We start from the raw sequence: 19,478 nt of genomic DNA on the forward strand, positions 1-19,478 counted from the left end.
ATAACAATAACTGTGTCACACTATGCAAATCTAATCGATGTATATCCATTGATTTTTAAAAATTCAATCGAAAACTTGTACCTTTGATCTGGAAACCCACGCAAAATATTATTTGAAGTCCCTGTCAACATATTATTTACTATCAATAATACACTCGAATATAAAATTGCTGTCTGTAATTCAGTAATATACAACCAATAATATCGATTATATATTCATCATATAATAATAATAATAATAATAATACTAAACCTAACGTAAATAGCACTGGAGGTATCAATGAAAGCTTGCATCATTTGACTTATCTCCCTTAGTTTTTGTTTTAGCAACGAAGTTGCTATGACAGAATTTCCTACGCGATATCTTGTCATGGCAGAAGAAAGTATTATCACCGAAGACCATTCAGCACAGTCTCTTATAAGTGCTTACTTGGAATATCGCCGGTAATTTATTTATTTCAATTTGAGTCTATCTGTGCTTTCTTAGCAGTTTAGCTAAGTTTGACCTAAAACATTTCTTTTAGCGGTGTCGTTTTACTTTCTTTCAAGTCTTTTGTTTATTTCTTATCGGTAATTTTCTCTGCTGTTACACTTAACTCTGATCATCGTATTTACGGAATAGCTATCAATATCTTACGGAGAAGTGGCGGGGGAAAAGCCAGGAAAGAACTGGATAATTGTTTCCTTTTTCTGAAAGAAATCTTTCTTCTAAAAAAAAAAAAAAAAAAATCAATCTCTTTACATTTTAACTCCTCCGACTAAATTTTTACTATTATATCCCATCTGGTGAGACAGGTTGTAATAGTGAAGATGTACGACGTTTTTATGTGTGAAAAATAACCTGTCTTAATGGCTAGCAGCAATATTAGTATTAGTAGTACCTTGACGAATATATCAGAAATTGATTTACTTTCTGCTGTAAATGGTCAACGGAGAATCGCGCTTCTCACAATATTGAAACGTTGGCACTACTTGACTACAGAGGTCTCGTAGAGTTAGGGTTAGTTTTAGGGTTAGGGTGAGGTTTAATCTTAGGGTTAGTTTTTAAGTAGTACTGAAACATTTCCTATGGCACCAGCAGATAAAATGGACAAGGCAGAGGATAATGAGGCGTAGTGGGGGGGGGGGGGGTGCTGAAACAGCCACTCTGACTCAAGGGGCTCGCGCTTGCAGACGGCAACCTCCACCCTGATAGCAATGGACAAGGATCTGGGGTCCAAGAACGACGGAGGTTTCAACTGCCACAGGCTTGACCATAAACCTATTGGATAGCGACCAGAACCTTAACAGTTTTTTTTGTTTTTTTTTTCAACCTCACGAGTAGCAGAGCCTAGGCTGGTGACTGACAACATCAAGTTGCCGCTGGAGTAGGTGTCACAGCCTGTGGTATCTCAGACGGGGGGACTTCCCTCCACGGAACAGGAAAATTGCCATACCGTCCGGCCTTCTACCGTCTCCGTGGTCTAGTCTCTGCTGGCTCGAGGTGGGATAGGAAGCCTGCAGCGTCTAGACCATGCTTTATGATCTTGTTAAGGGCGACATGGCGTGGAAGGCGGCCAGGAGGAGCGAGAGAGAAAGAAAGAAATGAAGAGAAGAGAAACAACATATTGAGTTTGATATTTGGCGTAGAATCAAAACAGAGCTTACTTATGAGATGTTTAGTTTTAGGTTTAAGCGCGAATTTCATAGCGATATTTGTAGTTTGAAACCATACCGAACCGAGAAGTGCTCCCACCACAACCTTTACATGCACACACATCAACGTAGTCAAGTAAGCAGTTATACTGTACGTGATACTTCCAACTATGAGGATCTTAAAGAAAGCAGTCCTAGACGTCACTTAGAATAGAATAGTCTCTCTCTCTCTCTCTCACACACACACACACACACTCTTTCTCTCTCTCTCTCTATTTTCCCCTCTCTATTTTCTCTTCCTTTCACTTTTCTCAGCATTTATTTTTTTTCTGATATGCATAGCATCTGTCAAAATATTGCCAGCTGATTTCCGGACATTCTCGACAGTTTACGGAAATTCATTTATTTAGTTATCTATTTATTTATTTGAATATACTTTTCTTTTCGGCAATGTCTTTCCTGTACTGGTGATTACCGAACACACAAACACAACGCGCGCGCGCGCACACACTCTGTCTGTCTCTCTCTCTCTCTCTCTCTCACACGCAGGCACACACACTCTCGTCACCACCACGCAGACACACACACACACACACACTCGCTCTCGTCCCCACTACGCACACACACGCACACACTTTCTCTCTCGTCCCCACCACACACACACACACACACACTCTTTCTCTCGCCCCCCCCCCACACACACTCTTTCTCTTTCGTCTCCACCACACATACACACACACACACACACATTCGTATGTAATAAACAAATTTTCTGTAAAAACGACGACGACAATACATACAGACATATATATATATATATATATATATATATGTATATATATATATATATATATATACCGCCTGACTGGCCTTGTAGGGTTTTCGAGCGAGATCGTTGCCAGTGCCCCTGGACTGGCTCTTGTGCGGGTGGCACATAAAAGACACCATTTCGAGCCTGGCCGTGTTCATGCGGGTGACACGTAAAAGCACCCACTACACACTCTGAGTGGTTGGCGTTAGGAAGGGCATCCAGCTGTAGAAACTCTGCCAAATTAGATTGGAGCCTGGTGTTGCCATCCGGTTTCACCAGTCCTCAGTCAAATCGTCCAACCCATGCTAGCATGGAAGGCGGACGTTAAACGATGATGATGATGATGTCAAGAACATGCTGAAAATCAGATGGCAAAATCTTGACAGTTGCCATGCTTATTACCAAAAAATCACCTTTTGGCTTTTCTCTGTTATAGCTTTTGTAGTCTCCTTAAATACACAGACAGATGGACGCATTCAATAGCTCAATAATTTAGTAAAAATAGAGGTTCTTTACTTAATCTGTAAAATACAGCTAATTACAGGTATCTTCAAATCAAATTCGATTCAAAAAGGAAAGAATTTCCCATTTTCCTTACCCTCCTCCCAAAACAGAGTCATTTGTAAAGAATAAGAACATACATACATACATAGGCGCTGGTGTAGCTGTGTGATTAGAAGCTTGCTTTCCAACCACATGGTTCCGGTTTCAGTTGGGTAAGTGTCTTCTACTAAAGCCTTACCTTAGGCCGACCAAAGCCTTGTGAGTGGAGATCTGGAAGATGGAAACTGAAAGAAGCCCATCGCATATATATATATATATATATATATATATATATATATATATATGTATGTATGTATGTATATATATATGTGTGTGTGTCTTTGTGTCTATCACTAAAACTGTAAAAATTTGTAAAACTTTACAGATGTTTATCATTTAAGCATATATGAGCATGTCTAGACATACATCTATATGCATGAGAATACATCCATAAAACAAAACACACATACATACCTGCATACATAGATACATACATGACTGGCTCCCATGTCTGTGGCATGTAATAAGCACCCACTACACTCTCTGAGTGGTTGGCGTTAGGAAGGGCATCCAGCTGTAGAAACTCTGCCAAATCAGATTGGAGCATGGGGTAGCCATCTGGTTTCACCAGTCCTCAGTCAAATCGTCCAACCCATGCTAGCATGGAAAGCGGACGTTAAACGATGATGATACATACATACATACATACACATACATTCCTACCTACCTACCTACCTACCTACCTACATACATACATACATACATACATACATAGATATATGGTGGTTGACAACTCTTAAAGGCGTACGACTACTGACAAATTATCTTATCCTAGATATTAAAGACAATGGCTGTCAGCCATTCTCATGCTGGAATTTGAACTCAGAATGTAAAGACAAGATACAGCTAAGCATTTCGCCTGGCGTGCTAACGTTTCTGCCAGCTCGCCACCTTATGTAAGACCAGTAGTGTGGAGAGGGGAGACTGGTGACTACTACATGGGTGACTACTAATGTTCCATAATTAGCCTTGCCCAGACTTGTGCCTCAGAGGGGAACATTCTTGGTGTAATCCCATGGTCATTCATGACCGAAGGGGTTTTTAATTATCACCACACTGAAGTGATCTCAGAATTACCCACGCGTAGATTCCTTCAGCTCTTCAGTTTCAGATATTGGTTGTTATGAGTGATTCTTTTCGAATGTTAGTTATTACACAGTTATTACATTCATTTCAATTATTTCTCCAGTGTTGTAGGTGAGGATGACTATGGTAAGCTATTGACCCCGGAGGAATATGAAAAGTATAAACAGAATGTGCTGCCTCTGGTATGTAATAACAGTTTTATTTATTTCTTTATTTTCATTAACTTATATTTAATTCATGGCAGCAAGCTGCCAGAATCGTTAGCATGCTGGGCAAAGTGCTTAGCGCTATTTCGTCTGTCTTTACGTTCTGGGTTCAAATTCCGCTGAGGTCGACTTTGCCTTTCATCTTCTCGGGGTCAATAAATTAAATACTGGTTGCATACTGGGTTTCATCTAATTGACTGGCCCCCTCCCCAAAAATTATGGGCCTTGTGCATAGAGTAGAAAAGAATTTATATTTAATTCATATTGGGTTTTGAGTATCCAAGAGTATGTGGTTTCAAATCTGATTGCAGGTGAGGGAGTCAATTACAATTTACTATAAATCCTTTTGACCCCCAATATGCACCTAACTATGTATTCTTCATACTGAAGGTAACTCTGGAAAATTTTCTAATGTGTTCTGGTGTCTGGAAGGGCATCCAGCCATAAAAACCCTGTCAAAACAGACACTGAAGCCTGGTGCAGTCTTCTGTCTAGCCAGCTCCTGTCAAACCGTCCAACCCATGCCAGCATGGGAAGCGGTCGTTAAATGATGATGATGATGATGATGATGATATTTGATTCATCATCGTCATTTTAACCTTTTTGATATCAACCTGCTCAAAACTATCCTTGGTTCTAGGGCTACAAACTTCCTATTTCAAAGAGATCTAAACTAAAACCTTCCATTTCAATTTAAGTTCCAAATGCCAGATAAATGATGCCTAAGTTATTTTACTAAACTCTTTATTATTTTCAAAATTAGATGAAACAAAAGCTGGGTATTTCATCAGAAACATGGAAAGAAAAGATTTAATGTCCATTTTTCCATGCTCGCATGGTGGTGGTGGTGGTGGCGGCGGCGGCGGCGGCGAGGGGTGCTAGAAATGTGGTTCGAGTGCCAAAGGGGCGGGGCATCTCGAAAAAGTTTGGGGACCACTTATCTAAACTTCACTTAAATTTTAACATTTTATTCTGAGTTATTCCCCCCTTTTAACAGAGTTGTTTCCCTTGAAGTAGAAAGCTGTTAAAACTATATATATGCAGAGGTTTAATTAAAAGTATGGGCTTTTTATTATCTCGTTTGCTCCTTAATCAGTCAACTTAGCTTTTCGATCATCAAAACGCCGTTTAATAAGATATTTAGGGACGCTTTATCGCTCCATCTTACTCATCTTACCTAGGTCGATTATTAAGATTTTCAACCAATTATATCTTATCCTCTTAACCAAAAGAATTGATCGTTTTTACTTTGGAATAATGAGACGCCTATGATTGTGGAATAATGATTTCTAATTTAGACACAAGGCCGGCATTGGAGAAGGAGACTCAATTAAATCACAGCCAGTCCTTGATATGTTTAAATTTTATTAGATTTGGCAGGAATTAAACTTCAGAGGTATAGAGGTACAGTGATGTTATCACTTGTGTGTTTCAATGACCTGTGACCTATTCCAGTGGAGTACAAGCTCCTGGTAGGTCCACCCAAGCTGGACAGGTCAAAGAGTAGAGGCCAGACTAATACAGATTATCTTTTCTAAGAGGTAAAAATGGATTTACGAAGGGCCAATACCTCTACCTAGAAAAAAGAAAAGTCACAGAAACATGAACGGCAATTCCAGCCTCTCACACCTATTCTTCAATGTCATTCTACAATTAAAGAATCATGTCATTGAAATCTCAAAGCTATGAGATAATGCATGAGTAATTTAAAACATTGTAAATAAATAAGCATTACAACTGACAGAGAAATCTGAATGCTAAATGGTTCATGCATGCTAATAGATGATAAATGGATTGGTAATTGAATTAAAACAAATGTAAACATACATACACATGCATGCATATTGCAATTGGCCCATCAACACTGCACACATGTATGTAACATGTTTCCATGTATGTATATATATATATATATATCGCTGGACTGGCTCTTGTGCAGGTGGCACGTAAAAAACACCATTTTGAGCGTGGCCGTTCCCAGTACCGCCTGACTAGTCTTCATGCCGGTGGCACATAAAAGTACCCACTGCAGTCTCTGAGTGGTTGGCGTTAGGAAAGGCATTCAGCTGTAGAAACTCTGCCAAATCAGATTGGAGCATGGTGTAGCCATCTGGTTCACCAGTCTTCAGTCAAATCGTCCAACCCATGCTAGCATGGAAAGCGGACATTAAACGATAACGATGATGATGATGATATATATATGTATATATATATGTACACACACACACACACACACATCGTTGAATTTGTCTTGTAATATACTGACAAGAAAGTAATATTTCAAACACAGTATAGCCATGAAAACAGCAGAAAGATTGGGTATTTTACCCTCAGAAGATGGAAAAAGTTTCCAGCAGACAACCATGGAACTCAAACCCCACACCCTTCAGATACTGAACAAGTATTTTACCATTAAGCTAAACTGCCTGCTGACAACAATCTCTTCAAATTAAATTCTAAATATCATAGTTTTTGGGGGAATGCAACAACATATATTGTAAACAAACTTTCCCCATCTTATAAGGGTAAAATACCCAATTTTTCTGCTGTTTTCATGGCTATACTGTGTTCAAAATATCACTTTCTTGTCTACATATTATGAAACATACATATATATAAATTGGGTGCATTATCTTTCTGTAAATTGATAATTTAGAAAGCTGACAAAAAAATTTATTAAATCATGCAAATGACCATATGGATTAGTCGTCTAGTTCAGGGGTTTTCAAACTTTTTGACTTGCGGACCCCTTTATATTTCAGGCTTTACCTTAGGGACTCCCTTATAAACGCTTATGAAATTTATACCTAAATATTTGCTTAAAATAACATATATTTTTACATTCATTTATTTAACAGTATTTAACAAATAGGTTTATTGTCAATTAAAAGATTTCGATTAAAGAACATGTATAAAATCAAATTGCCCATAAAAAGTATTTGCTGTCCACAGACCCCCTGTCTTGTCCTTGCGGACCACAGTTTGAAAACCCCTGGTCTAGTTGCATGATTGGCTTCCTTATCTGGATAATAGATGATCTCTGATCTTTCTCTCCCTGTGATTCAGTAATTCAGTTTTTATCTTTTTTTTCTTTTCAATTACAGCGTTTGAAAAATCGACTATTCACCTGTTGGGTGAATCCAAATAACATGGATTGTAAACTGGTTGGGCCTGAGACGATGTGTTTTTGCCAACATAGGTATTTATTTGTTCAATATCTTCTTTGATGATTTTGTTTCTGCTTACATGTGAACCATGTTCTTCTTCCCACTGAACTTAGCTTTTGACCTCACTGGTTCACCATGCTAACTGCACATATCACTATTCACTCTTGGTAGATCTAAACCCTTCTGTTTCTCTACATAGGGTAATGAGTAAAGGGTAATGATGCACTTTGGTCATGAAACACCATGGGATTCATCATCATCATCATCATCATCATCATCGTTTAACGTCCGCTTTCCATGCTAGCATGGGTTGGACGATTTGACTGAGGACTGGTGAAACCAGATGGCTACGCCAGGCTCCAATCTGATCTGGCAGAGTTTCTACAGCTGGATGCCCTTCCGAACACCAACCACTCTGAGAGTGTAGTGGGTGCTTTTACGTGCCACCGGCACGAAGGCCAGTCAGGTGGTGAACCTAGAAAGTTACCCTCTAAGGAACAAGTCTGGGTAAGGTTGTTTTTATGGAAGACCAACAGCCCCCAGTGCCTACCAGCTGCCCTTCTTCATGCCACCAATGTTATCCAAGGGTAAGGTTATGGTTGATACAGCTTGGCACTAGTGATGTCACAACTCATTTCTACAGCTGAGTGAACTGGAGCACCTAAGACAAAGTGTCTTGCTCAAGAACACAGCACACAGCCCAGTCCTGGAACTGAACTCATTACCTCATGATTGTGGGATTGACACTCTGACCACCTATATACACTTCTGGAAAGAGTAACCTGTTGTTGCCCAAATCTATTTCCACTACCTTAAAAAATAGAAGGGAACACAGTTGGTAATAAGTGCTGGATATGTTATAAGTGGAAGAAAACAGGATGACCATAATGGGAACACCTTTGTTTAAAAGTCTGTTGGACAAGGCTGACCAACGGCTCAACAACATCTACAACCTACAATGGGTACTTCACCAAATTCTTCTTCTCAACAATGGATTTCTTCTGGAACTTTCTTTTATTCATATTGTTATACTTGGGGATGGTCATGTTTTGCCAATTAAACACATGCAATATATATTTGGTCTTCACTTCAACCTTATTATTATTATTTTAGTGTATTTGTCAAAATGGAATAAGCGGAACAAGAGGAGACACGTGGGATAGAAAGTTCCCGAAGAGGTCACAGGATGTGTGAAGAAAGAGCTTTGACAAAGAAACTAAAATAATAACAAGAGCACTCAGAGAGCGCAAACCTCTGCCTAGGCAATACCAACATCCTCTCAACGACTAGCCAGTGATGATTTTTAAAATGAGAATATCTGAAATAAACTTAACTGCTCTCACAAATGAGAATACTAAAAGTGAAGCTGACCACTCTCAAAAATTAAGTTAAAAAACAGGAAAAATAATTCAAAATTCCAGAATCCTTGTCCAGTACCGGATCAATGCCAAAATGTAATCAGTTTGTGCCAGTCACAAGGCCAAACATCCCTGAAAGTTTCATCCAAATCCATCCAGCAGTTCTTGAGATATCTTCTCCACGGACAAACAAACAAACACGACTGAAAACAATACCTCTGCCTTCGCTAAAGCAGAGATAATAAAATTGGAGAAAAGACCAAGCATCTTGTATGTGTGTCTCATTGGCAAAATATGGCCACCTTCAAGTATATCAACATTTGCTTCAACACACAATTTCACATCAAGAATCTTGCAAAACAATAAGCGTAACTTCTTTTATTTATTTTCTTTCTTTTTTCATTTTATTTTTTTCCAGTCATTTGTTATCTTTTAACTTGCAGCACTTCAAACTAGACATTAACTGCATTGGCCTGTGTCGGTCATAATTTTTTTTACAGGCTATAAGGATGGTTCACTTCACGTTGCTCCAGTCCACTCAGCTGGCAAAAATGAGTAACGCTGCGATGGACTGGCATCCCATCCAGCTGGGGAACACATACGTCATTGAAACCGGGAAACCGAGCCCATGAGCCTGGCTAGGCTTTAAAAGGGCGCATTTATTTTATTTATAAGTATGGGTAAAAAAGGTCATTAAATCTACCATTCATTTTTGGCAAACAGTACAGCCAACTGTCACCAATGAAGTCAGCATGACTTGGTAATATATACAATGCTCTCACTAATTACTTTAGGTGAAATTGTGAACAGACACACACAACATCTTGATCATCTCATCCTTGACCAGAATAGGGGTTGGCAAAATAGTTAATATCAATCCCTAGGGATGTATATGGCTGTCCAATGGGCTTGACAAACACTTGGAATGATTTTGAACCTCAGCCCTCTAAAATTCCTTAAATGCTTGTCTTCCCTACAGCTGTTGACCTACAAAAGGTTCAAGAGGAACATTGAATGAATCAATGTAATCAGTCTAGAGGGCCTACAAGGGATGTGGGCACTGCCCCTTCCTCCAGACCCAACGAAAAGAAAAAAATATTAAACTCTACCTCCTCAAATTTGAAATACTGTTATCTTTTACCATTCACTTGTTTGAGTCCTTGGACTGCAGCCATAGTAGGATACCACCATGAAGAGTTTAGTCAAACAAACCAGCCCCAGGGTTCGTTTTTTTTTATGTCTGGTACTTATTTTAACAGTCTTAGAAGAAAACAGTTTAATATAGTGGAGTACTGGAAAGTTTCTGGCTTTAATGGTATTGTAAAAAGCCTGGTCGGAGGCTGAACCTTCTGAGTTCTTTTACAGGGCTTAGAAAAACTGAAATACCTTTGCAATAAGTGTGTGAATCTGAGAGGGGAATATGTTGAACAAGATCATAATTAACTGATCGTCCTGCATTTTCTTTGACCCAGAGCCAGGAACTTTTCAGCACCCCACTCATTTATGTATTATTCATGTATGCATGTGTTTTACATATATATATATATATATGTGGGTCATTTTTCACAGGAATTTTCAATGGCCAGATAACTAAAGAGATGTTGGCGTGGGCTCCCACCCCGGCATCCAAAACTCGGAGTTTCATCATGGCTACCGAATAAGTGTCACATATTTTTTACAGATAAATTTCTCTGTTTACATAATATCGAGGTCTCTTTCTTTCTTTTGTTGTCCTTCCTATCAATATATATATATATATATATATATATATATATACACACACACACAAGGGAGTACTGAAAAGTTCCTGGCTTTAAAGGTATTATGAAAGGTCTGGTTGGAGATTCAAACTTCTAAGTTCTTTTACAGGGCTTAAAAAAACTGAAGGACCATTGCAATGAATGTATGAATCTGAGAGGGGAATATGTTAAATAGCATCATAGTTAACTGATCTTCTTGTATTTTCTTTTACTCAAATCCAGGAACTTTTCAACACTCCTTTGTAGATAGGGGATATCTGATATTTGCTAGCTCTACAAGTTAGCAAATATGGTCAAGAGCTATGTATTTGGTTAAAGGATCTCACAGTATTTAGCGCTGTCTTTTGACCTCTAGAGTTCAAACCCACCAAACCTCAACTTAGCTTTTGCCTCTTCCTTGCAATTGGGAAGGGTCAGTAATATAAGTATATGTAATACAGCTGTATTGATTTAATTCATTATTCCCTTTCATATAAAGTTTCTCTTTATGTTTACCGGATGCCAAAGATCTCACCATTTTAAAAAATTTTACTTCCAGATATAAGCAACACAAAACGGATTTTGAGACCATTCCAACTACAAGACCTATCTTGCTTCCATGCCGTGTTAATGGTTGCTTATGTCAGTCATTCCACTACGTCTATTCTACTGGGAGCAATTTTCTCAGGTGCCATTGTAAACATCCAGTTGAAGAACATTCAGCACTCCATCCGTTCAAGTGCAGGAAAGGTAAAGACAAAACAAAAACAAAAATAAAGTTCTACATGTACATGTGTGCACTAATCATTACCATCATCATCTACAGTACAGAATGTTGTTATGTGTATGTGTATATGTATACATGTATGTGTAAATATATATATATGTGTGTGTGTGTGCATAAGTAAATGTAGGGTAAGCAAGTTAGACAGATCAGTATATAAAGTATATTAGATACATGAGATACAAAAAATGTATATAATGTTTATATACAAAAAGGGCCAACTTACACAGAATAGAAATGATATCAAGAATGAAAGGGGTTGAATTTGTAATACTTTTCTTCTACACCAGGCTCCAATCTGATTTGGCAGAGTTTCTACAGCTGGATGCCCTTTCTAACGCCAACCACTCCAAGAGTGTAGTGGGTGCTTTTATGTGCCACCGGCATGAAGGCCAGTCAGGCGGTACTGACAACGACCACGTTCAAAATGGTGTATTTTACGTGCCACCTGCACAGGAGCCAGTCCAGCGGCACTGGCAATGATCTCGCTCGAATGACTTTTCACATGCCACCGGCACAAGTGCCAGGAACGCAAAGCTGCAGCACAAGTGCCAGGAAGGTGACGCTGGTAACAATCACGCTCGAACGGTGGTACCATCACGATTTCGCTTTCGCTTGCCCCAACAGGTCTTCAGACTATAAAGAGATATTAACAGATGATAAAGAGATAAATAAATTAGACATGAATTACAACCCTTACAACCATGTGACCCTACTATGCTCCATGTGATTCTAAGTTATTGTAGTCTATTCTTAGCCACTCTGCTTCAATAGCGACAACATAGATTTCTTCCATCTTCTTACTCTGTTAAAATATTTAAGAAAAATTATATTATTGTGTCCAACTTGTTAAAAAATTCTATATTTTGTGAAGCTGAAGATAGCACTGCATCTAAATTGATGTAATGATTGCGTTGTTTAATTAAATGGAGTCTCTTGAAACGGTCATACTGCATCACTACTTGATATCCTGTTGCTTATTTTGATTTTACCCACCTTACTTCGAGCTGTGCAGATAATACCAGACAGACTTGGTGCTTCAACTTAAGTACCTAATTCAATTGAAATTATACATACATACATATATATATATATATATATATATATATATATATAAAATAGGTTCATATGTAGCTGTATAGTGAAGAAGCTTGTTTCCCAACAAGGCTGTCTCATTGCAAAGTGACTTGGGCAGATAATTTCTGCAATAGCCCTGGGTAGTCCAAAGCCTTGTGAGTGGATTTGGTAAAGGAAAACTGAAAGAAGCCCATCATGTATGTATGTATATTTGTCTGGATGTGTGTACCTTTGTATAGGTATACAGATGATGGTTGTGAATGAGCATCATCATTATTATACAAGCAAAGCTGGTCATTTTCAATCATCTGTGGAAAACATGTCTAGTCGAGGGTAAATATTACCTTGCTTGTATGTAAGTGAGGCTTGGCAACAGGAAGGGTAGATAGAAAGTAGGGGAAAGAAAGGAACGTGAAAGAATAAGGAGAAATGACTGGTTTCCATACAGTTTCCATTTACCACTTTCTTGCAAAAAGCATTGGTTGGCCCAAGGCATTCATAACACATGTTCAGAATGCTGTACAGTTGGACCGAACCTGAGACCATATGGTTATTAGGCAAACTTGTTAACCACACATCCGTACTCTCGCCTCACTTTGTATTTAGAATTCTAGTTTGCATTTTTCACATTTTTTCACATTTTATAAAAAAATGAAGTTTTATTTTCATACTGTTCATAGTTACATCAATGGCACCCTGTCCATTTAAAAACGATCTTGTTAACGGCACAACATGATTTACCTATTCTCTATTTCTTTATTCTCTTCTACAAACTAGAAACTTGTTGCAAGTGTTTTGGTTTCCAAAACTCTACAACTTGTGGTTGCGGCTATCCAATAAATATGCATCAAACAGTGATTGAAACTCAGAAGGAGAGAGAAGAAAGAGGCCACCCGACTGGGCAACCGACTTCTTATGCTGCTATGGGTGGAATCACAGGTTTCTCTTCTTTGCTTGATGGTTACATGAGATTGGATGACAGTGGAGTTGGTAAGCTCTAAAGAATTCTATTGCACTTTGGTATACCTACTTTGTTTGAGTGTCAAAATTTTGAACCAATTACATATAAGGTGCATACGGAGGGAAAGGTGAGCTGGATTTAGGAAACAGCATGAAGATGGAAGCTATGAAAACATTTTGTTATCAAAAAATACATTTCAGAAAACGAAAGTGGACTGAATCCAGGGATAATAACTAGAGTGAGGTGCATATGAAATAAATTCTGAAAACTGAGTAGCATGCTAATGAGGTGGGCAGTGTTTCTAAAACTGGATGGAATATTAAAGCTGCAGTTGCGATCAGTGCTATGATTTATGGGAAGAAAACATATTCATTTGAACTGTATTTCTTATAGAATTCAGCCATTCTTTAAGCTATTTCTCTAGCATTTTATTGATGCATCCTCAACATGTATCATAACAATTATGAATTTGTGTAAGCTGATATAATAATGATAAAAAAGGACAATGCTCCTTTCAGTGTTATATAGGCTCATGAGGCTGGTTTCCTAGTTTCTCTGGTATATATATTCCTACTGGGTGGAAGCGCAATGGCCCAGTGGTTAGGGCAGCGGACTCGCGGTTTCGATTCCCAAACCGGGCGTTATGAGTGTTTATTGAGCGAAAACACCTGAAGCTCCACGAGGCTCCGGCAGGGGATGGTGGCGAACCCTGCTGTACTCTTTCACCACAACTTTCTCTCACTCTTACTTCCTGTTTTTGTTGTGCCTTTATTTGAAAGGGGCCAGCCTTGTCACACTGTGTCACGCTGAATATCCCCCGAGAACTACATTAAGGGTACACGTGTCTGTGGAGTGCTCAGCCACGTGCATGTTAATTTCACGAGCAGGCTGTTCTGTCGATCGGATCAACTGGAACCCTCGACGTCGTAAGCGACGGAGTGCCAACAACAACAACAATATTCCCGCTGGACAGGAAACCATTCATTTGCAAAAATTACTCATTTTTACCACTGAGTGGACAAAAGCAAAATGTAATGAAGTGTCTTGCTCAGGAACACAACTCATTGCCCGGTCGATGAATTGAAACAACAATTTTACGATCATGAGCGCAACAGCCTTACCACTATGCCATGCACTTTTACAGGTGATAACTTAAATAAAAACACAAAGAACTGAAATTCTTCAAGACTCGAAAATAACTTTGTATTTCTTTGTTACAGGAGCTCCAGGCGAAGAATTTTTGTCTCAACCCATTATAACATCTGATGACCCTTTCCTCCGATCTCAGCTTAGTTCTTTAAAAACTCTTGGTTCTGGTAAGCCCTCTTTCTAAACATTACTCTTAAATTCCTGTAAAAATGCAAAACTGTTGCAAAGTGCAAATTGATCATATACGTGGTGTGTGAATCAGCCATTATTACAATTCCACTAAGAAGGTTGATGTAATCCAGTGTACCCTCCCCACAAGTTTCTGGTCTTATACTATTCATCACCATCATTTAACATCCACTTTGCTATGCTTGCATAGATCAGACGAATTTGTTGAGATAGATTTTCTATGGTTGGATACGTCCCTTATCGCCCACCCTCACCCAGATTTTCTATAGCTAGATACTTCCCTTATCGCCAACCATCACTCAGATTTTCTATGGCTGGTTTGGACACTGACAGGTTGTCACCACAGTGACTGAGGAGTCATATCTACCCCAGCTTTAAATCAGAGTGTTCCTTCTCCCAGACAGACTGCCAATCAAGGCTCACGAGTTCTGTCTACCCTTTGCTGGGTTTTACTTTTAATACTGCAGGGTGTCAAAGATCCACCCTCCTCACCAATCAAGTTTAGTGGGGTTGCCGGTTTAGTCGCCGATGACTCAATGGTTTCACAACACCACTTGTTAATCATTGTGGGTTATTATCTACCTGTTCACAATTATAATTCCACTATCATTACAATAATCCCTACCTTATTACTTTCTTGTTTACTACTATAGTTTCACTATTATTACTATAATTATATCTTCACTATAAGGCCTAGAGGTCCTAATACTGTCTTCCCTGATTTCTTTAGACAACAAATTATGGAAGATTTATGGCTGTTGGTTTAGCTACTAATGTTGCTGCAGTGGTAAATAGGAGAGTGGACTTGTTGTGTCTACTAATACAGGCTGTTTGATTGGACTGGTTGTTGACAGGCCTGGCAGTGGATTGGGGACGGGTGTTAGGTGATTTTTTGAGATGTGCATTGACAAGTTGGACATAGCATAGCTAAAATATAGAAATCTATGAACAACATCTCAAAGTTTTAACAAAACTATAGTAATCTATCTACAGAACATCACATTGTATTTACGATAAAGGAATCTATCTATGGAACATTCACATAGTTAAGACATAAAAATCTAAAAATATCTCAAAGTTTTAGCAAGCATATAGACGATTCTCTAAAAAACATCTCAAATCTTTGAATCACACACAGTGATATTTCATAGTATGAAGTAATTAGAAAAAGGCTCACACATTTTTGGGGAATCATTAAATAGCCATTCTATCATTGTGGTTGCTTATAGCAGCACTGAAGACTGAGTGGGAAACGAGGTGAAAGAGAGAGAGGGGGGGGGGGGTGAAGAGGAAACAGATATAAGCTCACTGTAATTCCAGTGTGGGGACAGATTTATGTATAGAAATCTAGATTTTTGAGGAGTATCACCAAGTTGGACATAGCACAGCTAGGATATAGGGATCTATGAACAACATCTCAAATTTTTAACAAAACTATAGTAATCCATCGATAAAATATCACATCATATTTACAATAAAGGAATCTATCTATGGAAAATCATATCATAGTTAAGATATAAGAATCTATAAACATCTCTAACTTTTAGCAAACATAGACAATTCTCTAAAAAAAACATCTCAAATCTTTGAATCACACAGTGATATTTCATAGTTTGAAGTCATAGAAAAGGCTTATACATTTTGGGGAACCAATAAATAGCCATCCTATCATCATGGCTGCTGCTTCTCACCACCACCACCACCACCACCACCACCACCACCATCGTTATTGTTGTTATTATTATTATTATTAGTAGTAGTAGAAGTAGTAGTAGTAGTAGTAGTAGTAGTAGTAGTAGTATTGCCCTTGTGGAAAATAAATGAAATCATTATTATTATTATTAAATTAGGTCTTTCAGCGAAAGAAGTAGAAATGCTTGAATCTTCTCTTCGGCGACCAGGAGAAAAAGATATGGAATATTTTGAACGTCGGTATCAGGAACGAGTAAGAGAAACATTAACAATATTATTAATCCTGCCCACTCTCTCCATTTATTTCCAGTTTCCAAGAAACTGTATCAATAGATATGTATGATAAGATATATGCATAATGTAATATATGTGTATAACATCGTTGCCTCACTGTATCAACCAGACCAGAAAATATGTATATATCGTATGTTTCTGTCATGTGTTAAAATGCCACCAATCAGAAAATGGTACAAACTTTTCTTCCAATGCATATATATACGTATAAGAAGGGATGACCACTAGGTGGACATCCAATATGCTAGAAAGAGGTCATCAACACCCCAACCACAAAGAAAAATCATGTTCTCCAGAAAAAAAATTCAGCAAACACCAGAGCATAGGTGGGCAGGACAAAATGAAAAATATAGAAAATAAAGAATTAATTGTGTACCGGTTTCGCCATCGACTCTTTTACTTACGTAAAAACGTCTGTGGTTCGTCAGCACAATCGTTCTAATATATAGAAGTAAGGGCCTAAATCCTTCAAAGGTATGTTTAACATCCAAGTCCATCAGTTCAATCCATAGCAAAGAATATATATGAAAATCTATATATTCCATATTGACACAATAAAGAAAGGAAAAATAGAAGTGTAGACATTACTTGGTACATATATCCAATAAGAACTCTACAAGTTGTTTCCAAACCTAATTAATTCAAAACAAAATGAAATATAATCCTTTTGAAATCACAAATTAGGCTCTTCCTCGGAAATTCATTTTTGGAATGAATAGGTTTTACCACCAAAAATATAAAGACCTTTACAATAGTCCAGAAAAGAGCAAACAATAGTGCTGGCCCTTTTAAGCATGTCTCAATATACTAACATGAAATAACTAATGTAAAAGTGTTATCTAAAGCTAATATATAAATATATATAAGACTTTTATATTGGTTATTTGATGTTAATATATTGAGACATGCTTAAAGGAGCCAGCACATTGTATAACGTAAAATATAAGAAAACCTGTAACCTATGGGTCAAGGTTCCATACTAAAATAAGACAGAATTGGACAAATGAGAAAGCTTTTATATGGTCACTCAACTTGCTGAAATAGTAGTTAAATCTCCCTAAAACCACAGGCTACTGCCTTAAAACTAAAGAAATAGTGTGTAATGTGGTCTGAGTAAATTATTCTTTGAAAAGAATTGGATAGCCACAGCTGAGATATCTTTGAACTGAGATCTGCTCAATCAGGGCTGATTAAGGGCTAAATGGAGGCATAAGACAAGATTTACAGAATAATCTTATCATCAGATACTGGCATGACTATGTGGTTAAGCAGCTTGATTTGTTACCATGTGGTTTTAGGTTCAGTCCCACTGCATGGCACCTAGGGCAATTGTCTTCTATGGTAGCCCTGTATCAACCAATGCTTTGTGGGAGAATTTGGTAGCTGGAAACCCTTCAAGGCAGTGCCCCAGCATGGCCATTGTTCTATGATAGAAACAAGTAAAAAAAAAGTTAAAATATCAAAACACGCTTCAAATATTAATTGTAATAAAAATAAAAACTCAAAAATATTTTTTAAGAAGATATATTAAAAATTTTTATGGCTTTTTTCAAAGATTTTTTTTTCTGCAAAGTAGATTATTGTCATGTTGAAATTGTCAATTTTCATAAATTTCAGCTTAAAGAGAAGAATACTGCTCTGCCAAATCTTGCACTGCCAAGTACTTCACAAGATACTTCAAAAAAGTATAAAAGAACTACTTCAAATAAATAAAATCTTCGATTGTAAAATGCTGCATATATTCCTATGAATTCTACATTCTTTGTAAATACAATCTGAACAACTCCCATGGTCCTATGTAGCCACACCAAGAGAAAACAGTTTTATGCCAAGATTTAAAATTTTTAAAAACTTAAGCTCATTTTGTTGATGGAAATTTTTCAAACCAAATACAGTTGGTTCTGCTTAATTACCTATTGGATAATTTCATAATTTGGTTAATTGCATCACTTTTCCACACACACAACTTCTGAGTCTCAAATCTTTATAAAATTTGTCAATTAATTGCATATGTAAATTCATCAACTTTGCTTAATTGCATAATCTGGTCTGTGACTTTTAGTAAAAATTGACAAAATCTAACATAAGACTGAACATTTTGATTTGGTACAGAAGAAAGTCATTTTGGAAGCTTCCAATTTCATAATGAGTTCAAATCACAGCCAATACTTCATGCTTGCAATCAACTGGTGCCAAAATAATCAAATGTATTCAAATTATTTTTATCATTTCAATAAATATAATACAATCAAAGTTCAGATTCTGTTGCGTTTTTCTTATCATGTCATAAATTTCTCTGATAAATAAATCATCATTGTAGATAAAATTATGAAAACATAACTTTGAATCAGTCAAGGAATAAATATTTTGTTGGAGTATGGAGAGAACTTGTGCAGTGTATTGTTTATGTTTGAATGCACAAGAGCATGTTAAAGATAAGTGCACATAGCTTTATTCCATTCAATGTTACTTGGTGCATGTCTAATAAATTTATTTCAGCTTGACAAAGGTTTCTGCACATCAGCGAACATACTATTTGCTAAAGTGATAGTATGTTGTCAACTTAATGTGACAGTCCAATGAAAGGGAAGAATGCTACTGTTATTTTGAGTAGATATGAAGAATAATAATAAATAATGGAGCAAAACGCGTATGATCAATAAGGAACTTATTGATCATTCGCATTTTGCTCCATTTATTATTATTCTTCATATATATATATATATAT

The 19,478-nt window shown here is 37.4% G+C and overlaps 1 protein-coding gene across 1 annotated transcript; it reads left to right on the forward strand.

Annotated features, from left to right (window-relative positions):
• Nucleotides 1-212: 212 nt before the first annotated feature.
• LOC106869753 (protein FAM221A) lies at nucleotides 213-19,008 on the forward strand. Its single transcript, XM_014915619.3, has 8 exons — nucleotides 213-443; nucleotides 4,238-4,316; nucleotides 7,445-7,539; nucleotides 11,164-11,354; nucleotides 13,243-13,455; nucleotides 14,647-14,742; nucleotides 16,615-16,709; nucleotides 18,368-19,008. The coding sequence occupies exons 1-8, from the start codon at nucleotides 340-342 to the stop codon at nucleotides 18,461-18,463; spliced, it is 969 nt and encodes a 322-aa protein (XP_014771105.1). The 5' UTR covers nucleotides 213-339; the 3' UTR covers nucleotides 18,464-19,008.
• The last annotated feature ends 470 nt before the right edge of the window (nucleotides 19,009-19,478 follow it).

The sequence above is a fragment of the Octopus bimaculoides genome, chromosome 7 (assembly GCF_046866305.1).
Source record: "Octopus bimaculoides isolate indiv1 chromosome 7, ASM4686630v1, whole genome shotgun sequence".
Classification (NCBI taxonomy): domain Eukaryota; kingdom Metazoa; phylum Mollusca; class Cephalopoda; order Octopoda; family Octopodidae; genus Octopus; species Octopus bimaculoides.

What these genes read in the sequence shown, in the direction of transcription:
- LOC106869753 (XM_014915619.3), top strand. Translation starts at nt 340, where the DNA reads ATGACAGAATTTCCTACGCGATATCTTGTCATGGCAGAAGAAAGTATT. An exon ending in ATTGGATGACAGTGGAGTTG is followed by an intron (nt 13,456 to 14,646) that starts GTAAGCTCTAAA and finishes TCTTTGTTACAG; the next exon opens with GAGCTCCAGGCGAAGAATTT. An exon ending in AACGTCGGTATCAGGAACGA is followed by an intron (nt 16,710 to 18,367) that starts GTAAGAGAAACA and finishes CATAAATTTCAG; the next exon opens with CTTAAAGAGAAGAATACTGC.